This window comes from Solea solea, chromosome 13, assembly GCF_958295425.1.
Source record: "Solea solea chromosome 13, fSolSol10.1, whole genome shotgun sequence".
Lineage (NCBI taxonomy): Eukaryota > Metazoa > Chordata > Actinopteri > Pleuronectiformes > Soleidae > Solea > Solea solea.
Window position 1 is genome coordinate 3210202 of NC_081146.1, and position 23086 is coordinate 3233287.

Sequence of the window (23086 nt, forward strand, 5' to 3'; positions counted from 1 at the left end):
GAGACTAACAGCCACAAACCGAGTGGGAACAAAAGAGCTGCTGGGTGTCCTCCATTGTTGTCTGTTGTGTCATGGTACAATGTCACGCCATCAGGCGCAGCCCACACCTCGCCTACCAAGATAAGTTACTGTTCTCAGTCAAAACACAAGCCTGACTCAGGGCTTTATGTTCCAAACTGTACCATGCAGCATAAATAATGAGCATACAGGCGTCTTCTAGTTTAAAAAGAAACGCCTAGGAAGTTGGTGGAAGTAGCAGTTTGCCACCAGGGGCGACTCCACTGGTGGGAAGAAGGAGTGCATCTGTATGATAGTCTATGGGAAAATGAGCTTCTAAATTCTCACTTGATTTATAATGTCAGTAAATATTTAGCTGAGGAGATAATGGTCACTATCACTAGCTTCAATGTAATGACAATTTTGTTCCCATGGTGAAATGAAGGCAATAAATGTATGTTTCCGATCTGAGAGGAAACCAGTGAATGAGTGAATTTCTGGTTTAGAAAACTGACATGACACCAGTCAATTCCCGAATCACGATCACATGTATTTCTTCTTTCTATACAGTACAGTCTACCTCTATCTTCATCACCGGCTATTCTCAGTACAGTACTGAGGTCAGAAACATTTGGAAAACACGGAGGGCGACAGAAATGTGGGCTAACGCGTCTTCCCAGGACTCTCCATTACCATAGAGGCCACCTACGGATTAGGAGCACCCAGCATGTGGACGCACACACACACACACACACACACACACACACACACACACACACACACACACAGACACACAAAATGCACATACACTGATGCAAACACTCACAGCATCTAATTAGAGGAGTGAGATGCTGCTGACCTAATTCCTAACCTCTCCTCGGCAGTCAGGATTGGGGCCTCTGCTGGAATCGGTTGGATTAAGGCGGGAAAATGGAAGGTGCCTCACAGTGAGAGGTGTGGAAATAGAAAAGTGATGGAGGTTAGGGATGGAAGAGCCTCTTTCTATATATGAGGAGGGGAGATATGTGGAGGACACTGTAAGGTTACAACATCTAAACAACTACCAATCATAACACAGAGCTTTGTTTGTTTGTGATAGATAGATAGATAGATAGATAGATAGATAGATAGATAGATAGATAGATAGATAGATAGATAGATAGATAGATAGATAGATAGGGGATTTGATTCTGCATGTTGTTAGTTCACATTTGGAAAACTATGTTTAAAAAGTATGACATGTGATCAAGTCCGTCATCGAATACGGATACAGAAGGAACCAAGTCTTGACTTATTTGCAGCCGAATGTCATACCCCAAAGGTTCTCAAACACAGGTTCAGTCACTCTTAGTGAGTGGGTCCCCAAAGATGAAATGGCCCCAGGTATCAAACACATGCTGTAAGTTGAAATGCAGCAGCATCCACATACCAGAGGAAATACAGAGAGGGAAGTTTAGTTTAAGAGTTAAGGTTTGCAAGAGGTGCGATTTTACTTTGCCATCAACAGACTCTTCCGATGTACTTATGTCTGTCTGAGTCTTTCATTTAAATTGCAAAATTAAGCTGATGAGCCATGCAGTTTATCAAATGACTAATCTGCACGCAGCTCTGATGCCATACCTGCAGAAACACTCTGGAATATTCAACACGGCCCTGGTGCGTCTCTGTGCGGTCCATTTTTGTATCTTAAGGTGAATAAAAATGTCAAAATCTATGGTGTATTTTTGAAATGTTGAACTGTCTTCTCATTCGTACCATGTCCACCGTCACTACTGTATTTGTCATCGCGCTCAGAGGCCAAAAGAGACACAGGCAGCATCATTAACAAGTGAGCAGTAGCCTGTGATTACCTCCATGGCCCACATCCATCCATCATCATATAAAAATTCCTGAAGGCAGATGCAGCTGCAAGGATGGAGGCATATTTACAGTGAGTGCGTGATTGTGAGCCCCACTGGCGGGTTCTGTGTGTGTGTGTGTGTGTGAGTGTGTGCACGAGTGTGGCCAGTGGAGGTGATGGCCCCGTACTCACACACACAACTACACATCTGTCAGCGGCTTTGCATGAGCTGATACACGCATGTGAGAAAGTGCTACACCTCTGTGTGTCAAAATGTGTGTGTGTGTATGTGTGTGTGTGTGTGTGTGTGTGTGTGAGAGAGGCAGCACTCCTGAAGGGGGGCTGCAGCATTTCTGCCTGAGTGCGACTGTCAGTGGGCATCACTCAGCCCCGGCAGTGTGGCAGGATGCGAGGATCATTAGTGGAGACGGAGAGAGGGAGCAGAATGGAGGAGAGTAAGGGAGAAAAGTGGAGAGAGAGAGGGGCAGTGACTGTGTGAGTCAGGCAGCGCATCTTAATATCCGTCTTGAGAGCATTACACACACGGCACTGCACTTTCCTCTCAGTCACGCAATCGCCCCACCGCAAAGACCCCGGCGTGGCCCCCTTCTTCTGTCATTTTCTTCCCCTCTGTCACTCTCCCTCCCTTCATCCATCTTACCCCCTTTTACACCCTGCATCTCTGATTGACCCTCTCTGTCCCTCACCACGGCTCTGAAGTCGTGCCCTCACTTAAGCACGGTGCGTTGCAGCTTTTCATTTCCCCGAGCTCCAGATTCATCCATCCCACTTCCCGTCTCCTACTCCCGTCTTTCCATTTCAGCCCATTGCTCCCATTTTCAGCCACTCTGCATCTGCACGGCCCATCTTCTCCATGCACTAGGCATCACTTCTACTTGACCCCATCTCTTAGCCGCGGCAAGGTGAAACAACTGCTCAACACATGTGAGACATGATTTCTTCTCACTTCTGCCTTCATTCCCCTGCCACATCCCAGCACTTTATCTGCTGCAGTGGTTCGTGTCAGCCTTCAGCCCTCAGCTCACTCATTTGTACATTTACCCACCAATCCACTCATTCATCTGACACTTTGAATCAGTACACCTCATGTCCACAAATGTGCATTTCTCCACCGTCCCTCAGTCCTGCCCTGCACTCACGCACTCTTTAGTCTGAGTGAACCTCCGTGACCTGTGCCGTGACGCTTGTGTGCTGAATACGAGAGAATCAACAGGCCTGACATTTACACGAGCAGAACAGATAACGACGTTAGCTGTGCTAGCGCGGGTGCTACCTGATTCACCTTCATCACTCGCTTCCCTGATCCATGAGTTTGCTTTTTGCTCTGCAGCATTCATCACACAGAGGTTTGGCCCTTTCTGTAACACAGATGTCACGCTGAAACATTTGTGAGCTCGGCGTTGGCACCTGCTGTCGCCGTGCTTTAGCATTATAGCCCTGCTGATGACAACACTGCGACGTTATCATGAAGTCTCGTGATGTAATGTGGCCAGGTGCCAGCTCTGCTGACAGACTGGAGTATTTTCAGGTGGCATGACGTTAAAAAAATGAAACTGTCATGTGTTGGACAAGACATATGCAAACGATGAGGTGCAACCAAGGACAGAGACACAGCTATGCATCAAACAAGGCCACTCAATGTTTGGCACATGGGTCCCACTGAGCTTTATCCCCCTAAATCATGTGTGGGCAACTTTTTATTTTAACCAGAGGGCCACACTGACATAATGAAGCAAGAGAAGGGCCACAACAAAAGGTTTCAAAGAAATGATAATTATTAAATATGCAACACGTGTAGCATTAGCATTTTAAAACTAGAATAATTTTTATTATTTCAAAATAAAAGTCTGGCTGTGTTTCACTAGTTTAACATTATTAATGTGAAACTGAAATGTTTGGTCTGTATTTGCAGTAACTTTGTAAGAGATCATGAGGATTGTCTCTTTATATGTCTCACATGTCAGACCCTTGACTTGTCTCTTCTATTTCTGAGGCTGTTTCTCATCTTAGCTCCGATTCCATTATCACAACTGCATATATAACATTGTTGCTTGAGTCTTGAGTCTTGACCTGTGAGGATGCCGAGGGCCGGATAAAACTGGTTTGTGGGCCTAAATATTATATTTGAAATAAAAAGATTACAGTTCTACAGCCAGTCATAAGTGTGGCCTTGTTAACTCAATGGAAATTATTAGAAGACCAAGATTCGCATTAAAGCTGCAGTAGGTGGGATCGCCACAAAAACAAACAAAAAAAGCTTTATATTGTGTTATATTGCATTTAGGCCTCATGCAGAGCTGGTATTAACATGCACCCTGAGAGAGACGATCAAAAACAGCTGTTCACAACTGGCTTCTTCAAATGCTTCTTGGATGAGTCCACTGTGACCAATTGTCTCTGGTCGTGTCAACATCGTTCAGAACATCATCCATTTCCTGTTTTATTTTGTAATACTCACCATCTCTCTCATTTCATATAGCTTTAACTTCCTGGTGATTATTACACAGGCATGACCAGATTGGTCGTTCACTGACAGCGTCACTACAAGCTTTCAAGCGTTCGTTCCTTTTGTTCTACCAAGTGTTTCACCTTGTTTAGCTTGTTTTTTTTCCCCCTGATGTTTTTCTTACATTGCACCATATATGCTAATACATACTAAAGTCATGTCAAAATGATGTTTTTAAAGAGTTTGCCTGCACAAATGTGTCCCTTGTCAAAGTATTGTATGTAACAGCATGACAGCCAAGTAACAATGCACAAATATACCAACAAGCGCTTATCAAACTGCCAATCAAGTCATATTTATGTGTTTATCTCTACAGTTGATCTGACCACTGTTTGTTTTTTCAGACAAAACAATAGTGGACACAGCATCAACATCACTTTAGCAACGTTAGGAACTCTTACTGCATAGTCAGCCATGACAGCGTCACGCTGAGTGAACTGTAGAGACAGAGAGTGAATCAGTGCAGTACACACGCGCAACTGCAACAAGATTAAAACCGTTCAAAAAATCAATCATGTGTTGATCAGGTGAGCCACGGTGTCTCAGCACGCAACACTGTCAGAGAAAACTATGCATCATTAACTCCAAACACCACACAAAACTATCCATTTGACACTAGTTAATACCAGAAAGGTATTGTAATATCATCCTTTAAAAATAATAGTAGAAGCTGTATGTTTCCATAAATGCTGTGCAGGATTCTTCTTCACTGTTTATGAGCCAGCAAAAAAGACTTCATTGAGAAAGAAAGAAAATTTGTTCAATTGGTCATTTTATTTTATTAGGTAAGCTCTGGTTTCCCTTGTTTCCTTCCTTCTCCTGCACAGGGAAGAGCTGAGTGCAGTCAGTGCTGACTGGACTACGTGATGGCTCCTTAAAAAAAAACCCTGAACTTTCTCTTTAACTTTCACTTTCTCAAAAAAGGAATGTCACTGTTTAGCTCTGTATTTCTCACAAGCACAGATTACTTGCATGAATTACAACCTTTGCAGAGTCACCACTCCAGACACACTCATCCTAGTTAATGCACACACCACACACACACACAGGTTTGCACAGCTATTCTTCTTATGACTCTGCATTAACCCTAAACTTGACAAGTTCCTCAGAAATGAGTTTCTGCCTCATTAGGACCAGGTTTTTATTCTCCATGAGGATTAGTGGTCCTGACAGGGTCAGTGTTTATAACAGAAATGGACCAAATACAAGTACACACACACACTCTGCAGCATCATGCCCTCAGCTGTTCGTCTTGCACCTCCTTGCCCCTCATCTTGATCTCTCTCTCTCACTTGTAAGGATTTGAGAAGACTTTGCTAAGCTGATTGCTAAAGGGGAGGGGGGGGGGGCAAATTACCATTGCACATTGGGTCATGATTTGCCTTATGTAATAGATTGTGTCTGCGTATGTATGTGTATGTGTGTGTGTGTGTTCCCGAAATACATACCCCCCCCTGCAGCCCGTACCCCACGCCACTTATCCATTTTGCACTAATTGAGGGATCTTTTTTCGGAAGCCGTTATTGCACACATTTAATTATTTATTTTGACAGGAAGCAATCTGGTGGCTAGTGAAAGTGAGGGGGGGGGGGGGGGGATTGGTGGGGCAAAAGCGAGACTAGGTCAGTGCAGCCGTTTGGGGTAAATGTGTGTATGTGTGTGGGTACAGCTATACTGTAATCTAACTGTGTCTGTGGGGCTTTGCATGTATGAACAGTAGGACAAATGTAGTGTGCTTGTATGTGTGCGAGCGAATGTGTGCTGCGTCTCAGAGTGCATGGCTTTCTGAGTGCAATGGGAGTGCACTAATGGACGCACACTTGAGCTGAAGTGTGCAGAGTGTAGCTGAAGTGCAGCCAAGTCTGGCTTCCAGTCCTGCTTGGAAGCCCTATAATCTACTCTCTTCTATTCTACCTCTCCTTTCTCGCCCTCTCCATTTTCCTCACTCTCCTCTACTCGTCTTTCTATCTCTGTCTCTCAATCAATTTAATATTTTCATCCCCTCCTCACTGATCGAGACAGCCCACCCCCCGCGTCTCTACTGTCTCCCTATTAAACCTCTGAGAATGGAGACACATGGATTAGCATCGTCGCTGGCTGGCGGTGGACTTTTTTCTTTTCTTCATGGTCCCCCCCCCCCCCACCACCCCCCCGCTGTGCAGTGAGGAGAATGAAATAAGGAAAGCCGACATGTAACCACCAGTAGTCTTGACCTTTACCAAGCTCCAACGCCTGAGGCTGGGTGAATGAGACATTAGGAAAATGACTGAGCGTTATTAACCTCTACTTACTTACACACACACACACATTTACACACTGTCTGATCACAACAGTGGCTATAATGCTTATTTCCGTTGCCTGCACTCTTCTGTTGGTCCATGTGATACTTTAGGTCTTTTGAGCTGTGGTTGGAAGTTCTGTCACGGCAAACATTGCTGCCAGCAGAGACACACAGAAAACAGATTTCGGTCACATAACAAAAGAAAAATCTGCACCCACTTAAGTCTTTGATATCTTAAGAGTATGTTTGCCTCTTTATCTCACAGTTAGACAGTCGTTTCTGAGCGCTCACTCTCCAACAGCAAAACTCCATAGTGAAAATCGTCATTTTTAGCTTGTGGGGACATGGGAGCTGCTCTACTGCTACCTCACATGGTACATGTGTGTCACTGGTGTAAATGTAAACCAAGGATTTCAAACATGGAAGTCAGTGAATAGCACATTTAAACTAACTGATAGAGGCAGCAGTGGATCAGCACTCCTGTGTGCTGTGATGTAAAATGGCTGATTTTCTTAATGGACTTTGGTGCACGGAGTGAATGGTTAAGCAAGTGAAGCAAACCTCAGTTTCTCATTGAAGAAGATAAATTCTTAAGATATCATAGTGAGCCTGGATTTTATTAAGTAAGCCTCTTGTTAAGTGGCTCAAATACTTTGCTTGTTGCCCTGCTGGCAGCCATATTTCCACTAAGAGCAAGTGTCAGTGTCTCAAGCTGGCTCTCAGTGCAGGGGGTAAACACAGTGCAGTCAATTTTGATTATGTGTCAGTAACTCACATAACTACGCCTTAAAAAACCTGAACTATCCCTTTTAGGATAAGCCAAAGCCAGATTATCATACTGGGAACAACACTGATGCATTCTGCATCACATTACTTCAAAAAGCTAAGAATGGCTAGACCGTCACGAGCAGCCAGCTCGCATTGTTTAACTGTGATTGATCCCTTGTCGAGCTCCTGCTTCCCAGCACTCCAGCGAAGGCAAGTGCCCTGTTAAAGGAGTGATGCTTCATAATAAACCGACAGCACATGTTCTTCAAGTGACGCATCAGCCTCTGACAGAAAAGTGGACTTGTGAGGGCCCGACGACAACCCGGAATATTGCCGAAACCAAATCGAGCTGTCCATCTAATGATGGTCCCTCTTCTTCGTCTTCGTCCTCTCTCTCTTTAGCCTTGTGTGCACGCGCATGTGTGGCCATCCTTCTACTCCAGTCAATCAATGAGCAGAGACAATTCCCCGAGTGACATTTACGGAGAAGAAAGAGAGCCATTTATCACTTTAGTTTTGGGATAATAAAAGAATGACTGAATGAGCCTGTGCGTGTGTGTGTGTGTGTGAGTAAGTGAGAGAGAGAGCAGGCAAGAGAGAGAGCTAAAGATGAAAAGAGGATTTCAAAAGCACATGAAAGAAGCAGGAGAAATGAGCGAGGGAAGAGGGAAATGAGTGATAAAAAGGCTACTTTGTGGAGAGGACTGAGAGTGTGAAATAGAACAAGTGAGGGGAGAAGAGGAGGCCGTGAGTAACAGTGAAAAGGAGAGCGCGAGAAAGAAGGGGTGAGGGGGGGGGAGAGGGAAGAGGGGCCCGGGGTACCGAAAGAGAGAAGGCAGAGACAGAGGAGAGTGGGGTTATTAAAGGCTTTCAGGGCAGAGAGAAGGCGAAGGAGGAAGAGGGGGAAGAGTGACAGATAAAACCGGAAAAGAGAAAGAGGGTGAAGACAGTCGGAGACAGAGCGACGTAGATGTGCTGGGTTCATTCAGGGCTAGACCTCACATGGTCAGCATACTAAACACAAGACCCAGAGTCCTGACCTACATCCATGCAAGTGACATACAAATCCAACTGGGGAGGGAGGAACTTCACCTCCTGCCTCACTATACGTCCCCAAAACACACACACACACACACACATATGCCTTACCCTTTAACTCCAGCTGGTCTCACAGTCACCTCATAAGCTTAACCACCTCCCCAGTCCTGTTACCCCCCCCCACACACACACATATGCCGACTCTCACGCAGATTTGCCGTCACATGGCTTGTGTTTCACATACAACTGCACACACATGCGCAGACATGACCACAAATGTGAAGAGAATTTCTCTTCCAAGGTCAGATTTCCCTTTTTTTTTCCCAGCTCAGGTGAGCTGACGTTACACCTCAGCAGGACGCTACGTCGGATTCCTGATCAGCCATTACCCGATGTGACCTTTACAGCTCCATCCATCAGCCACGGTCATGTGGCTCGGCCTCAGCCGCAGCACATCCACCAACCATTAGCATAACAAGCGTCTTTCTTGTACATAACTCTTGATGTTCCTCCTCCCCACTGCTTTTCTTTCCCTTTTTTCCATGCATGCACTCCGATTAGTCAACGTTAACTACGTTTCCCTTTTGTGAGGCAGCTCCCCCCATCACTTGTTACGTCCGCCAAACTCAGGTAGACTGATCTATGACCCTTAAAAAGCTGCACCCTCCTCCCCCCCCCCCCACCCGCCTGACAGCAGCTTGATGGACAGGTGGAAGAAGAGGCACGTGGCTGCCAGGAAGGGTCAGAAGATGGAGCGCCGTGAAAGACGCCGTTTAGCTTGGCGTGCATCATCTCTTTCTCAGGGACAGTTGTGGCAATATACGTGGCACATGGCCATCAATCGCTTGCATACATGCAGGAGGAGATATCCGACAAAGAGAAAAATTGTATTATGTAGGAAATATGGGCACGGTGATTTGTCGGAAGCCGGGTTTCATGGCCAGGAGAGAAACATGGCTCGGGGCACACTTCATCTTATAGTGCGAGCAAAGAGGGAAAAAAGCATCTATGTTGTTTATCTAAAGCCCACATCTAGTTACAATGGCTTGATTTGAAATATTCATATACATGTATGACAAGATCAGGCCCATTATGTCGCTCTCTCAGCGGGGCTTGGCTGAACGGACAGAATGGAAACCCATCAGTCAGTGTAAATTATGAGCACATGATGCATTACATAAGCATATAGATGGGCATGAAGAGGAGTATTATTGTGGCCTGATATCAATCATGGCAACGTGCCTTCAATAGTGTCATCAGTATGAGTACATGCTATAGGCTATTTCAAGGATAAACCCACCATTATAATATTTCACAAAGCACATAACAATGGGGAAAACACATTAAGCTCCGTGTTGTGCGCATCATAAAGCATCATGTGGGTTATGTTTCAGATGGATCTGTGAGTATACAAATGGCACTTCAATCATAATGAACTGTAAATCACACAGCACACAAGGGCAGCGGCTAATCATTATTCTCCCTGATCAATTCAAGCTATGTTCCAAACATATACTGTATATCTACTACTATAAAACAAAACCACATCCTGAGATTAGGGATGAAGCAAAAACAATATTCAGTTTTCAATAACAGGAAAGATGTGTCAAATTACGCTCCCTTAAACTTAACTTTAACATCATGACTTTCATTCACTGAGTTCTTTTTTTTACAGTCAGTGAGAACATGGTTGGTTCTACTGTGTGACTTTATTAAACATTCTTAAAGTGGATCACATCAGAGTGACGTTACTGCGCCTCCAGCTCACCCTCACCTGAACTGTGACATCATAAACGCACCATAAACAAAACCAGAAGGAGAAAGAACAACATCAACATCAAAAACAACACCATCGCTCAGTGATAGCGTTAAGGTGCTTATTATTTATATCTTTTACTTCGCTCCCTCTTCCAATCGATCTGTCAAGTAACCCTGATGAACTGATGAAATAAATAATATTGAGGCAAACTGTAGGATCTGCTACGTTCATGTGTGGCTAACAGCTCTGCTGAAGGCCTGAAGACGGACGTGCGATGCAGCGCTGTGCCACAGATGATGCATCGCTGCTAAAAATGAAAAAGACGAGGGAGAAAACCATGTTTTGCTTCTTGTATTATTCTATGAATGTCGGTCAGAGCCAAAGCCGACCAAAGCCAATTAAACACAGGTTTAAACAGGGTTTTTATGAAGTGGAAATTAACAGTTCAATTATTAAAAGAGGTCAAAGACAATGGCATGAGTGGAAATTTAAGGGTGTGATATTGGTGATATATCGGGGGTGCGTGGGCTAACAACCGACGCCACTACTGCAGAGGTGTCTTCTGTATTGAAACTATTTTTCATACTGTTATGTTATGTTAGATGAAGATAAACATTTTCGTCATTGTGTCAAATTAATAAACTTAAAGAAATTATAGTTGTAAAGGAGGTAGCTTTCAGTTTTAGTTTCAGCCGACTGCTTCCGTCATGTCCGGGGATCTTGACGTGTTTGCTGATATCCAATAATACACCGTTAAAGCCGATATTTGCCAATAATGATACTGTGCCGATAATAATGATACTGTGCACCCCTACATGAAAAGCCTTGTTTGGTTTGATTAACAGATCCAGTTGTATTCCGTTTGAGGCTGATGATAGCCGATCACCTCGTGTGTTTGAATAAGTTAACATTTAGCTCGGCGGTCGAAGCGCTTCAACCTGCAGATCCGAACAAAACAAAGCATTCCACAGTGATGCTCGAACAGTGCGCACTCTGTATATAATCAGAAGTATATGAGGCACATCTTTAAGTACAAATAAAAATAGTATGTTCATTGTACGGCTATTAAGGTGCACACCAATATGGAGAAGGCTATAGCCTGAGGCCATGGGGGGGGCAGGGGGGCGGGGGGGTGAGTACTGGAGACAGAGCAGAGCAGAGTGGAGCAGGCAGGCCCTGTAGTGGTGGAGGAATAGACAGAAAGAGTCGACCCAGCGTGACTACCGCCTGCCTGAGCAGAGCAGCCTGCCTGCAATTAAGGTGGAATCAGGGAGAAATCTGCGCTGCCTTGATAATGAGCCTCGTCTGAATTATTAACGAGAGCTGTTCCCCCGGGACCCGGGCTCCCACTGAGCCCATCAACCCCCCCAACACATCCACACACACACACACACACTTGCACTCATCCAGGGAAGAGAAATACAGTCAGAAACATGCACATAATCACACATTATGCACAGTGACGAGGATGAGCAACAAGCGCGCCGCTACACATGCAGGCTGAGATTTTCAGCACTGCCAGAGAAAACACATTTTATCCGCATGCAGAGGTGAATCTCTGTGGAGCCATTTGATGACACAAACAAAGTCACTTCAGTCACCGCTGTCCAAAACAGACTCTTCTCAGAACAACGCAGCCCGACCGAATTTGGAAAGAAAAAGGGGAAGAAGCCCTTGATGTGCTGCTCGTGCTGCCAGCAAACATGTGGAGTAACACAGCGCCTTTTCTTCACCACATTACATTACAGACGGCATTTCCACGTACGCCAGCTCTGCGATCATGAGTCATTTGTTGCCTATTTGTTATTATGGAAAGTATTTATGGTCGTGGATGAAAAATGCTTTGTTCCAAGAACTGTTTCCTGACTCCGTAATAGGACTTAGTTAGTCCGCTGAGGTCTGAACCCTATTACCCAGCAGAATATAAGCATCGAATACACAGTGTTTCTATCAGGATTATACAGTAAAGCCTCTTTGACACCAGCATTAGAGTGTATACCTAGGATTTGTGAACCTGGGTGAACCCTTTAAAAAAAAAAGAAAAGGTAATTACTATTCCCATAGCCAATGCTTTGGTCTGAACTGTGGCGTCATGTCAGCAGAGGAAGAGGAAAACAAAAACAACACCACGCTGTCTTCACAATGTCAATCTTTTACTTCAGTCCCTCTTTTAACTGATCTTTGCCAACGGCCAGGAGATGAAAACATGTCATAGCAACACTGAAGACGAAGAAGAATTGAGTGTTTTCACCAATGCTGATCCAAGCTGAAGCTGCTAAAAACTGCAGAGTCATTTGACCCAGGATGCCTTTGTTCTATAGCCCATTGAAAACAGTTGTGAGTGTATTTGAGCAGTAATATAGTGGATTTCTCTTCCACCTTTATTAAAAATGTGGGTGCAAGCACTTCACTGACCCCCAAAGCAGGAGAAGACCGCTGTGTTCGTTCCGTGCAACTTTTTAAAACACACTCAACCGCCGAGACTTCGAGCTAACGCAGACTCAGAGAGGAACACACACCACATTCTGTCCCTGCAGCTGTGAATGGTTTTGCCAAAAACTCCACGGGTGCTCACCAAGCAGAGCCACGCCTTCCCGCGTGAGCCAATCACAGAGAGTCAAAGGCAGGTTTCAAAACAAATTAAACGGCAAAACAGCACCACAGAAAGTCGCTTCCGCTCTTTTCGGTCGGCCCCCTCCTCCTCTCCCAAAAAAAAATAGTTCACCCCACCCAAGAACAGAGTGTTCCTCCATGGGTGGTTCGAGGAGGCACAAGTGTGTTGTGTGTTTGCATGCAAATGCCTGACTCACAGGGAATAGTGGAAACCATCACCCTAAATACGCCAATGGGGAAATTAAAACAATTTCTATGTTCTTCTTCTTCTTCAGAAGACGAGGATCAATTAATATTCTGAGAAATCACACGTCTGTTCAAAAAACCATCAGAATGCAGAACCATGGGTAACAGGCGTGCTTAGAAAACGCTTCACGGAAGTTCAGCTCAGCTGAGAAGAACAACCAAATTAGTTCAACCCTGTCGAACTGGGATCTTGACGGTCTCATCTCCTCGTATTCTGCTCCAGAAGACCCAGTAGCTCGGAGTCTGTGAGTTGAGCTCGGGGGGGAGAATCCAGCATTGCTATCCTATTATCTCTGAGATAATGTGAGATATGAGCTTTCTCTCAGATAGAGCGACGCACACTGCTTAAGAAAGTCGACATCACTGGCAGGAGATTACTAAAGCTCAAAATCCTGATGCTATAGCTGCCGCGAGAAAGACTCCTTACCTCATTTGGCCCTTGTGAAAATAAATTTACTGGGACAGAAAGAATGTATAGAATGTCTAATGGATAGAAAGCCGGGTTTGGAAATGATGAGGGGATAACATGGGCGTCTGCTCAATGGAGAAATATCAAAGACCAAATGATACGGTTTCTTTGTATTACTGCCTCCTGATAGCTGTCTCACATATTTGAATGCGTGCCCATGCTTTGGTAATTTGCATGTACATTAATCATTTTCGGTGAGAAATGAACTGTCATGGCTGCCTGAAGGCTGCAGGCAGAAAAGGCGGTGAGAACGAGCTTCTTGGCATCAGATACCCAGCTCAACCTGAATATACTGCCTGAACCCAACCTGGCTCCGGCTGCCGAGAGCCAAGGGGAGATGTAAGGTGCTCATAATCCCACACCGTAAATCTGTCCAGCATGCATCATATGCTCTCATTTTGGGGAGTGTGTGAGCAGCGAGTGTGCGTGCATGTGTGTGTGTGTGTGTGTCAGTCGCACTCTCAAATTACTCTGCTCCCCTGAGCCAAGACGAAGGATAAAATATGAATCAGCTGAAGTCTAGGACCGTTTCCAGTCTCTCCAGACTCCAACCATCACTGAGTGACACAAGAATGCATTTGTATACACGCACACACACACACACACACACACCAGGGAAGTTTCAAGTCTCTTCACTTCATGCTAAGCTTCTGACAAACCCACTCTTTGCAGCACATTTGACATTCATATCCCTCATATTTGCCAAGTGCCTCTCTGCTGCAGCTGCCGGAGCCCATAGTGACAGGATTATGAGACTCCATCTCTTCAACAATCAGTCAATTAGACAAAGTGATGTGATCCAGCTCTATTTCACATACTGCTGTGCTATGTGTCTCTACAGATAAGACTATACAGCATATACTATTTTACATACAGTCACAAAAACACATTATTGTGTTTGTCTGGAGAACAAAAGGAGAAAAAAAGACTGTTAAAATGTATGTAAAGAAGTTTGTCCAAATGAAATCATACTAAATTAAATTTGTCAAAGCTGGTTGGGAGTTGAATTACTATTGCATTTATACGCTCAACTAGACCCAAACTGGGCACGGTGCCCTGCACATGTTCCACAGCCCCTCAGCTTTAATCTGAAAATAACTGAAGAAGCTGCTACACGGAGAAACACGGAGAAAAACATGGGCACATCCATCAGACTCCATCAGACTCATAAGAAGAGCAAATATTTTGCTTTGTCAGCTTCAAGAATTAAATATTTTGAAGTCAATGGCATTTTGTTTCGTAAAAAACTGTAAAAATGTCTAATGCTGACAAGCTGGAAGGGGGCGCGTCACCACCTAGTGTAGCAGAGGTGGACACACTTCATTCAACACATCTATTCCCCACTAGTGTTTGTATACTGGGACAAAAACAGAGGTAGAATTAAATGGTAAAGTCAATATGGGACTGTCTCTGTCTCTGTCTGTTTTTTTAGCTCCATCTTTTCTGCTTTGTGGGATTTCTGCCACTAGCAGGCGCCCCTTGACCTATTGCCCTGCTGGCCCTGTGTAAGATCTCTATACTTACAGACACCTCATAAATAACACTCCAGTCTCGTTGGATTAAACTGTCTAAGTGATTGCGTGGCTGGCGTGGCTGGCACCCGTGGCAGCCCGCTGTGCGATGCCCTGGCCTCTGCCTGACCCGAGTGCTGGAGAAATACTGTGAACACTCGTCCTGCACAATCTGGGAAACATATCTAATTGTTTTTTGTGTGAGAGTGTCACGTTTCAGTTCAATATTCACTTTGTTATAGATTTTTAAAAAAACGTGCTGTGCTTCTAGTTTTACTGCTATTACTAATATAACTAATATTGGTTTAATTGCAAGAGCTATTGCAATTTAGAAACTGCAGTTTTAATTTGAAAATGAGCCATTGTTCACCCCGAGTGAGCATATAGTATAGTTATGTCAGGCAGAGACAGACGTAAACCCCCTCCCCTTCCCAAAAAAGAAGCATAACAATGTCATTATCTGACCCTCCTTGAAGTTTGTGAACTCCAGGGCGCCTGCAGCACAATCCTGACACCAAGTTCCTTTTAAAACCCCCACCATTAGAGGCATTATGAAGTCAAGAGCGAGACTGCACACAATCCTCCCAATAGTGACATGCTGTCAGACCAATCAGCAGCCCAAACACACACATGCCTATAGGAGCAGACAGCCCCTCCCCCTCCCCCCCGCTGCTCTGGCCCCCCCACAAAAGACACACATGAGATGTGACCAGTCCTGTTGGTGTTTGTTCAAATGACATGTGCTCCTCCCGTGCCACTGTGGACTTACTTGAAAACAAAGACTGATTTAGTGTCCACTAATCTATATATACACCCTAGTTTTGGCTAGCTCCCCAGTGCACAGTGTTAACAAGGTGAACAAGTACACAAGTCCATATGTAAAATCCTCCAGTAAGGATCTGATTAAGAAGCCATGACCTCAGAATACTGTAGCCTTCCTAGAACCGAGAAGTCATTAGGTATTTATAGGAGCTTAATGGTACTGTCTAGGTGCACTGGCTGTCTAGGACCCATCATCAAACCAGCATCTGCTTTTCAAGTGTATTTTCCTCACTGTTGCCATGTAAGTCCCATGTGTTCAATACACTGTCTCTGCAGGTTCCGTTGCTTGTCGTTGGTCATCCCTCCTCCCGCCCGCTAACACCCTCAATCCAATCCTAAACAAGCGAAAGCACCTCATTTCATTTTATTTCATCAGCGCCGTATACCAACAATCCTTTTATCTTTTTTCCCGTCCTTTCCTCGGCCATGAAAGAAGAAAAAAAAGCAGACTGTTTTGCATCAAGTGCTTTCTTTTCTCGTGATGGCGCTGTGGACGGAAATGAAAATGTAGTGTGAGACACAAGCGGTGTTTTCCAACTCACATGTTCTGCTATCAAATTTAATTGTCTGATACGTCTGCAAAATGACGTGTGAGAGTGCACCTGCTTTGCATATGCATGTGTGTGTGTGTGGGGGGCGCATTGGACCCAGGGTTCACGGAAAATCTTGGCCCTGTGACCTCACATTAACCTCATCAGATCCACAGGCTGACTTTACATGCGATCCTGCCGCTCGTCTCTCATGAAACATAATTCGGCCTTTAGATTCACAATTGCCTTTAATGAAATCATTTGCAGCGACACTTGTGTTCTGTGATTGTTAAAAAGAAAACAGAAAAACAGAGATTTGTGGATGCCTCGCTCCAGGCTAAAGATATTCAACAAAGTTCCATTAAGTTTTCAAAAGCCCGGAGCCGAGCTCGCTTAAAAATTCAACATATGTTCTGATGTAAATGCACTGCCTGACCAAAAGAAAAATCACACACTCATACACATACTAATATTTAGCTTATCATGCAAGCCTGTGGCTGCAGATCGAGGTTCAGTACATGTTATATGCCCAAAATATTAGGTCAACTGACCACCTGACTAGGCGTTTTCAGGCAATGCAAAGATTCATCCGGCTCATATAGTGAAAGATTTGTTCAGGGAGCATGAGTCATCATTTTCACATATGGATCAACCATCACAGTCCAGACCTTCACTGCAGTGAGAAGCGTTGGGATGTTTTGGAGAAGACTCTTTTCAGAACAACACTATGGCCAGTGTGTGTGGTTATGAAGCTAAAGACAGTTGTATGCTACAGTTACAGGTCACCGCATCAAAAACCAAGGTTCTCCTCGCATGAACGCTGCAGAGGGACAATATCTCCAACAGCTGTTAGTGCACTTGTTGTCAGTAAGCTTCACACGTGACCTTTAAGTGTATGTTTACATTGCCACTCTGGCTAAAACCAGGTCAGCCCTGCTACCGACATTATGACTGCCTGCTTTAAACGACTTACCTAATCCCCCATCATTACCTGGAATGGGCCCCATGTCTCGCCTGTGGCCTGAAATAGCCCAGGACCTCAGATTGCCACTGTCAAACCCCCTAATTTGCAGTTTCATAAATAGCAGACTGGGACTTTGGCGCTACAGAAAAAGGAGGCCCAGTGTTTGGGAGACTCCTGCGAGTGCAGCACTAATGACAGCCGTGCTTCTACCTGGAGACACACCTTAGCGAAGACGAGTTTAATGGGACAGGCTTAAGGTGTCAGTCAGGTGCTCGTGATTATGTGTGAGGCCACGAGAGGAGACGGTGGGTGGTACCAGGGTTTGTGTTATGCAACGGCGACACAACAAGTTTTGACAGAAGAGCGACTGCGTGTTGTTGCACACACGCACATTACTTTGGCCTTTGATCGTATTTGGTGATATAAGACACGCCTACTCTAAATAGCTGTGGACAAGAGGCATCACGAAACGATGCCAACGCCATCATTCCTCCTGGAAATATTTTATGATAAATATAGCACACGGCATTAATGGTCTGTTCGGTGATCAGTTTATGGTCAGTGTGACCTCCTCTCTAAATCCTGTCTTGCTTTAGTGAAAAGATTAAAAAAACAGATGCTGCTGCAGCTGCATGTACTTTCTTTACCTTCCCATGCATTCCCATGGAAATCACAAGCAAACTCAACATCTAGTCTCAAAGTCTCCGCTCAGCAGAGGTGCAGGATAAGGACAAGCTCTGCTGCGCGGCTGATCCCTCTGCCCCCTTCACCCTGTCCTCAGATGGCCAGAATGAATGGCTCCATATAGGAGGAGAGGCTGCTTGTGCTGCTGAAAACATGGGCAGATGTCCAGGAGGTTACTCTAGGCTCGCAGCCAGACAGGCAGTGGTGGTAGTGGTGGTGGACTGTGGTCAGTTGTGAAAAACCCCCCTCTGAATATTTACATTGTGGACAGCTGAGTTGTGATCATCTCCAACAAGTGTCCCTCTGTTCCGGGAGGTTATGGAAGAAAATGTGCACTGTGTTTTCACGTAATAATGTGATATTTAGGGTTTTTGGATTTGTCTAAATATCAGTAGTTTTGACCACTATCACACTCATCCATACAGCTCATCTTTCATAACATGGACATTAATTAATGTAATATTTGGGAAAAGGAGTCTAGCTTTTGTGAACAGGTGTATTTTGAGGTGTATTTGGGGAAGAGGGCATGATGGATCACTGGTTAGAGAGATGGGTGGGGGGCTGCCATATGAATCACTGACTGTTTTCAGGTTGCTCTGGAACAGTTTTGTTCCATTTCTCAGTAGATATGAAGAAAAAGAGTATGATTAACCAGTGTGGTTAGCGTCCTGCTGCTGGTGAATCATGGACACTACATGATGTCCATCATGAGCAGGAGCTATAACATATACAGAGCAGGAGACTCCACTCCACAGTCTATTACAGTGTGTCATCTCTGATCTTTCACAATGACTGGCTGTAGTAATGAACTATAAGACAAGATAAGGCTTGTCACCATTCATGCGTAACCAACACGGAATCCCACGGCAGCATGTGTGTGGAACAAGCAGGTGGAATAATCCTGAATGACTAATAATGATTAATAATATTCTAGTTTAATGTTGGATATTTCAGATGTTAAAGCTCCATCCTTCTGCTTTCACTCCTTACCTTCCAGCCAGCTGAGCTATTACTGTCGCCCTTATCCTTGAAATAGGGCACATAACGGACCATCCAGTCGTAAATCTGTGACAGCGTCAGTCTCTTCTCCGGTGTGCTCTCAATGGCGCGGGTAATGAGATCCGCGTACGACAGGTTCCCCCACGCGTTCCGCCGCGAGGATTTGGCTTTGCGCAGCGGTCCGGTTGCGTCGAGGACCGCCGCGCCAGCCAGGCATGAGTGCGTCGCGCCCGTGGGTGCCGGGGCGCCGGCTGGATGCTTCATCTCTCCCGGCGTTCCGCCCATGAGCCCCGCCGCTCTGCACGCCGGGACGTCCTCCGGTTCCACCTTGATGTTGGCCACCGGGAGACCCCCGCTGACCTCGTGTCCACCGGGGAAATCCTCCGGGCACGGCAGCGGCCAGGTGCACGAGCGAGGCCGGCTCTGCGGCTCGAAATCCGAATCAACCTGATGAGCGTCCAGTTCGTCGTCCTCCATCATCAGCATTTAGTTGGAGATAAAGCAAAAAAGAGGGGAAATACCTCCACGATCCCGCTGCTTCACTGCCCTTAAATGTCACTTCACGTTGAAAATGTCTTGTGATAAAGCTTCTTTATATTAATGTGCAGTCCGAATCAATGAGAGGATGTTCAACAGATCATGATGGATTCAAAAAAGAAAATAAATCACAGCTTCCCGTGGAGAGATAAGAGAAGTAGTAAAAGTAATAATAATTTTTCCTCCATTTTAAAGAAAAAAAAAAAGATCAAATATCAATGATGATTTCTTATTTCACAGTCCACGTCCGCGCCACACATGCACAGTCTCAGAGCCAGTCATGGGGGCGCCTCAATTCAATTCACTCTCAGCAACAGATGATATTTCAGATAAGGAGCATATTTGCAGGGAAGCCGTCGATAAATCCTCCAGGAGACAACAACAGGGGGAAAATGGGGGGGGGGGAGATGAGGAAGAGGAGGAGGAGGAAAAAATCAGCAAGGCTGCGTAAAGACAGCAGCCACTGAGGCGATAATACGTTATTACCGTGAATTATTCAATCTTCCAGTGTGCGCGGATTTACGCTGGCAGCGGCACATTCAAGTCCATTCAGCCTGAACAGCACCCAACTGTCTGCAATTATAATGGAGAGGCGCGCGCATGTGACCAACCCATAAATTCCCAGTCTGGGGGGAAAAAAAAGAAAATGTAAAGAAAAAAGAAATAGTCCAGTGAATCAAATCTGGGAATGACAATAATCTGGGTTCTTTTCTCCCCTCTCTCTCTCTCTCTCTCTCTCTCTCTGTCTGTCCCTCTTTTTTAAAATCACACCTCCTCTCTCTTGCTCTCCTCTTCTATATCCTCCCTCTCTCTGATCCCACACATGTTCTCATTTGCTTACAACTCGCTCCGTCGATGTGAAGTGAGGATGACGCGCCGGCGCTGGAGTGAAGATGCTGCCAATTGGAGTGCGCTCGCGAAATCAATACTCTCTGAACGTGATTACAGCCAAATCCCGAACTCTCTCTCTCTCTCTCTCTCTCTCTCGCTCTCTCTCTCTCGACTCCCAATCTCTCTCCACCATCACTGTCATTGGCGCAAAAAAATCTTAATCCAAATTAAGATTGACCTTTCATGTGACCGGAGCGCGCCACAGCCTCGGCAATAAAACAAAAGCCATGTGGTGAAATTCACGCACGAGATCAGAGAGGATTCCTGCACAGCCTCGTGTCGTGAGGGCACGCACGCGGGCTTCTGATAAAGAAAGAAATAACAGCGGTGTGTGTGTGTGTGTGTGTGTGTGTGTGTGTGAGTGATGATCCGCCTCTGTGCGTGATAAATTGGCCGCGTGCACGCGCAGCGTCCAAATGTCCTCCATGGGGAAAAGTGTATTATAGTATGCTGATTGTTTTATATGCGGGGGGGGGGGGGGGGGGGGGGGTCACACCTGCACACAGTCATTGTTATATTCTACAACGATTAGATTGATTTAGTACAGATTAAGATAGATTATAGGTAACCCTAGATGTTTAATCTGGCCCCATAGTCCAACCGAAAGTGAGGAGAAATGAGACACACGCACATACATGCCCACGGTCAGACCAGTGTGTACAGTTCCCCCCACACTGACCTAAAGAGGAGGACCCCCCCCCCCCCCCCAAAAAAATAATCCCACACCGCCCCCTTCTCGGGCAGACAGGTGCTCTGCTCCTATTGGCTGTTACATTTCTCATGTAAACTGTAAAAATAAAAGTCCAACTGTGCGTCATGATATCGGAACAATGATATTTGTGACAATATTTATACATAATTTCAAAATAAATGTGTTTGTTCTGAAAGATAACACTTAAGTGACACAAAATCAATGTAGTGCCACACGAGGACGAGGGCCTCAAGTGCTTTAAGGTGATATTTGGGCTATTTGAAATGAGTCTGTACAGCAGTAAGTAAAACAGATATTAGCCACCTAACAAAAGGCTTACCTAATGATATCTACACCTGCCCGAGTCTATAATATTTTAAGAATATTTCTGCTGTTTAATATCACCACTCTTGCTCACTCTTTCATGCCAAAGCCATTTGTAGCTGCAGGGACACAGGAGCTCCTGGTCTGTCGCTGCCTCTTTTGGTGACTCTGTGTCACTTAGATGAAAAACAGAACAAAGGACTTTAAACACAGAAGTCACAAAATAACACGTTTGAACACACTGATGGAAACAACTACAATTCCCGTGTACTGTGGTGGAAATGGTTGATTCCTCAATGGAATTTGGTGCAGGGGAGGGACTTGGTTCTCAAAGAGATGTAAATCTCAGTTTTCAAACTGACATGATTGATTAGCAATGGGATAGAGTGATGAACATATACTTAAGATATCGTGGACTTAAGATGGAGATTTCTATAAGGCTTTTCTTTGTGTTCACACTAGCTGCCATGTTTTCAGAGAGCGTCCATGAATCACGTTCAAAACCTGCAAAAAACCTAAACTATGCCTGTAGAGTACTAATCTGGTTTGGCAGCTTCACACTGAACGTCACCTTTTCACCTGTCTGTGTCTATCCAGTGACGTTTTGCTGAGCACAGCAGCCATGTGCATATGAAAGCTCATATTTTCATGTGCACATTTGCACCTGTTGTGTAGATGGATGCTAAGAGTGTGGAGACTATTATTTATTCATGGACTTTTAACAGACAGTTCTACATCTGCACGCTCTGGCACAGCAACAGTTTCTGATCATATCGTATGCAGCCACTGCATGCGAGCATTTTAATAGCATGAGGGTAATCAGTATGACCTGTGGGGGCATGTTGCTGTGATTGTGTTGAAGTCAAAAGCACTCGACAGCTGAAAAAAAGAAACTGTCCATCGACACAGTACATGCAGTAAGCCGAAACTGTAAATGGTTGAAGTGAGCTCCGTGGTGTAAGGTGGAACCCCACCCTTTGCATGCAAAGTGTGTGTGTGTGTGTGTGGATTGAAGCTGTACTTAAATGTTGCACAACATGGCCACCCTGTGCACTCAGACATGACTGATGTTGAGAAATTTGTGTCAAAAATAGCCCACTTTTAAATGTGGGAGGATGTGTCATCATGTGTCATGCCAGTGACTTAACGCGCGGGGCATCGGTGGGATCTCAAATGCCGTGTTGCTAATAGTTTGCATATGCAAAAAGGCTACAAACCCTATTGCACCTACAAATTTGAGCAAAGGGTAATTACTATATTTTCAAATTATGTGGCGAGACTAACAATCAGGCCAATGCTGGAGACAGATGAGCCTTTCATATGCTCCGGTCTCAAACACGAGGTTCTTGTTGCAGTGCTTGTTCACAAATAAAACTCCCCGAGAACCATAATTTTTGTGACACTTGAGATTACATAATGTGTCTTGATTACACATATAGTGAACGAGAAGTAATTGTGAACATCAGGAAGACAAATGACCCGATGCAGAGGCTCACAGCAGGGCTGAATCTCCAGAGAGGCAATTTTATATAGGCTCTGAGGAAGAGCAGAAGACGTGCATACAGTTAGGAAAAGGGCCAGGCAGCACGATTTAG

The 23086-nt window shown here is 45.0% G+C and overlaps 1 protein-coding gene across 1 annotated transcript in view; it reads right to left on the reverse strand.

The window, feature by feature from the left end:
- LOC131471383 (forkhead box protein O3-like) overlaps positions 1 to 20477 on the reverse strand; it is a 36678-nt gene extending 16201 nt beyond the window's left edge. The window contains exon 1 of the mRNA XM_058647903.1: positions 19040 to 20477. Within this exon, the coding sequence (XP_058503886.1) occupies positions 19040 to 19534 (495 nt within the window). The 5' untranslated portion in view covers positions 19535 to 20477. The remainder of the gene's footprint in view (positions 1 to 19039) is intronic.
- Positions 20478 to 23086: the final 2609 nt, after the last annotated feature.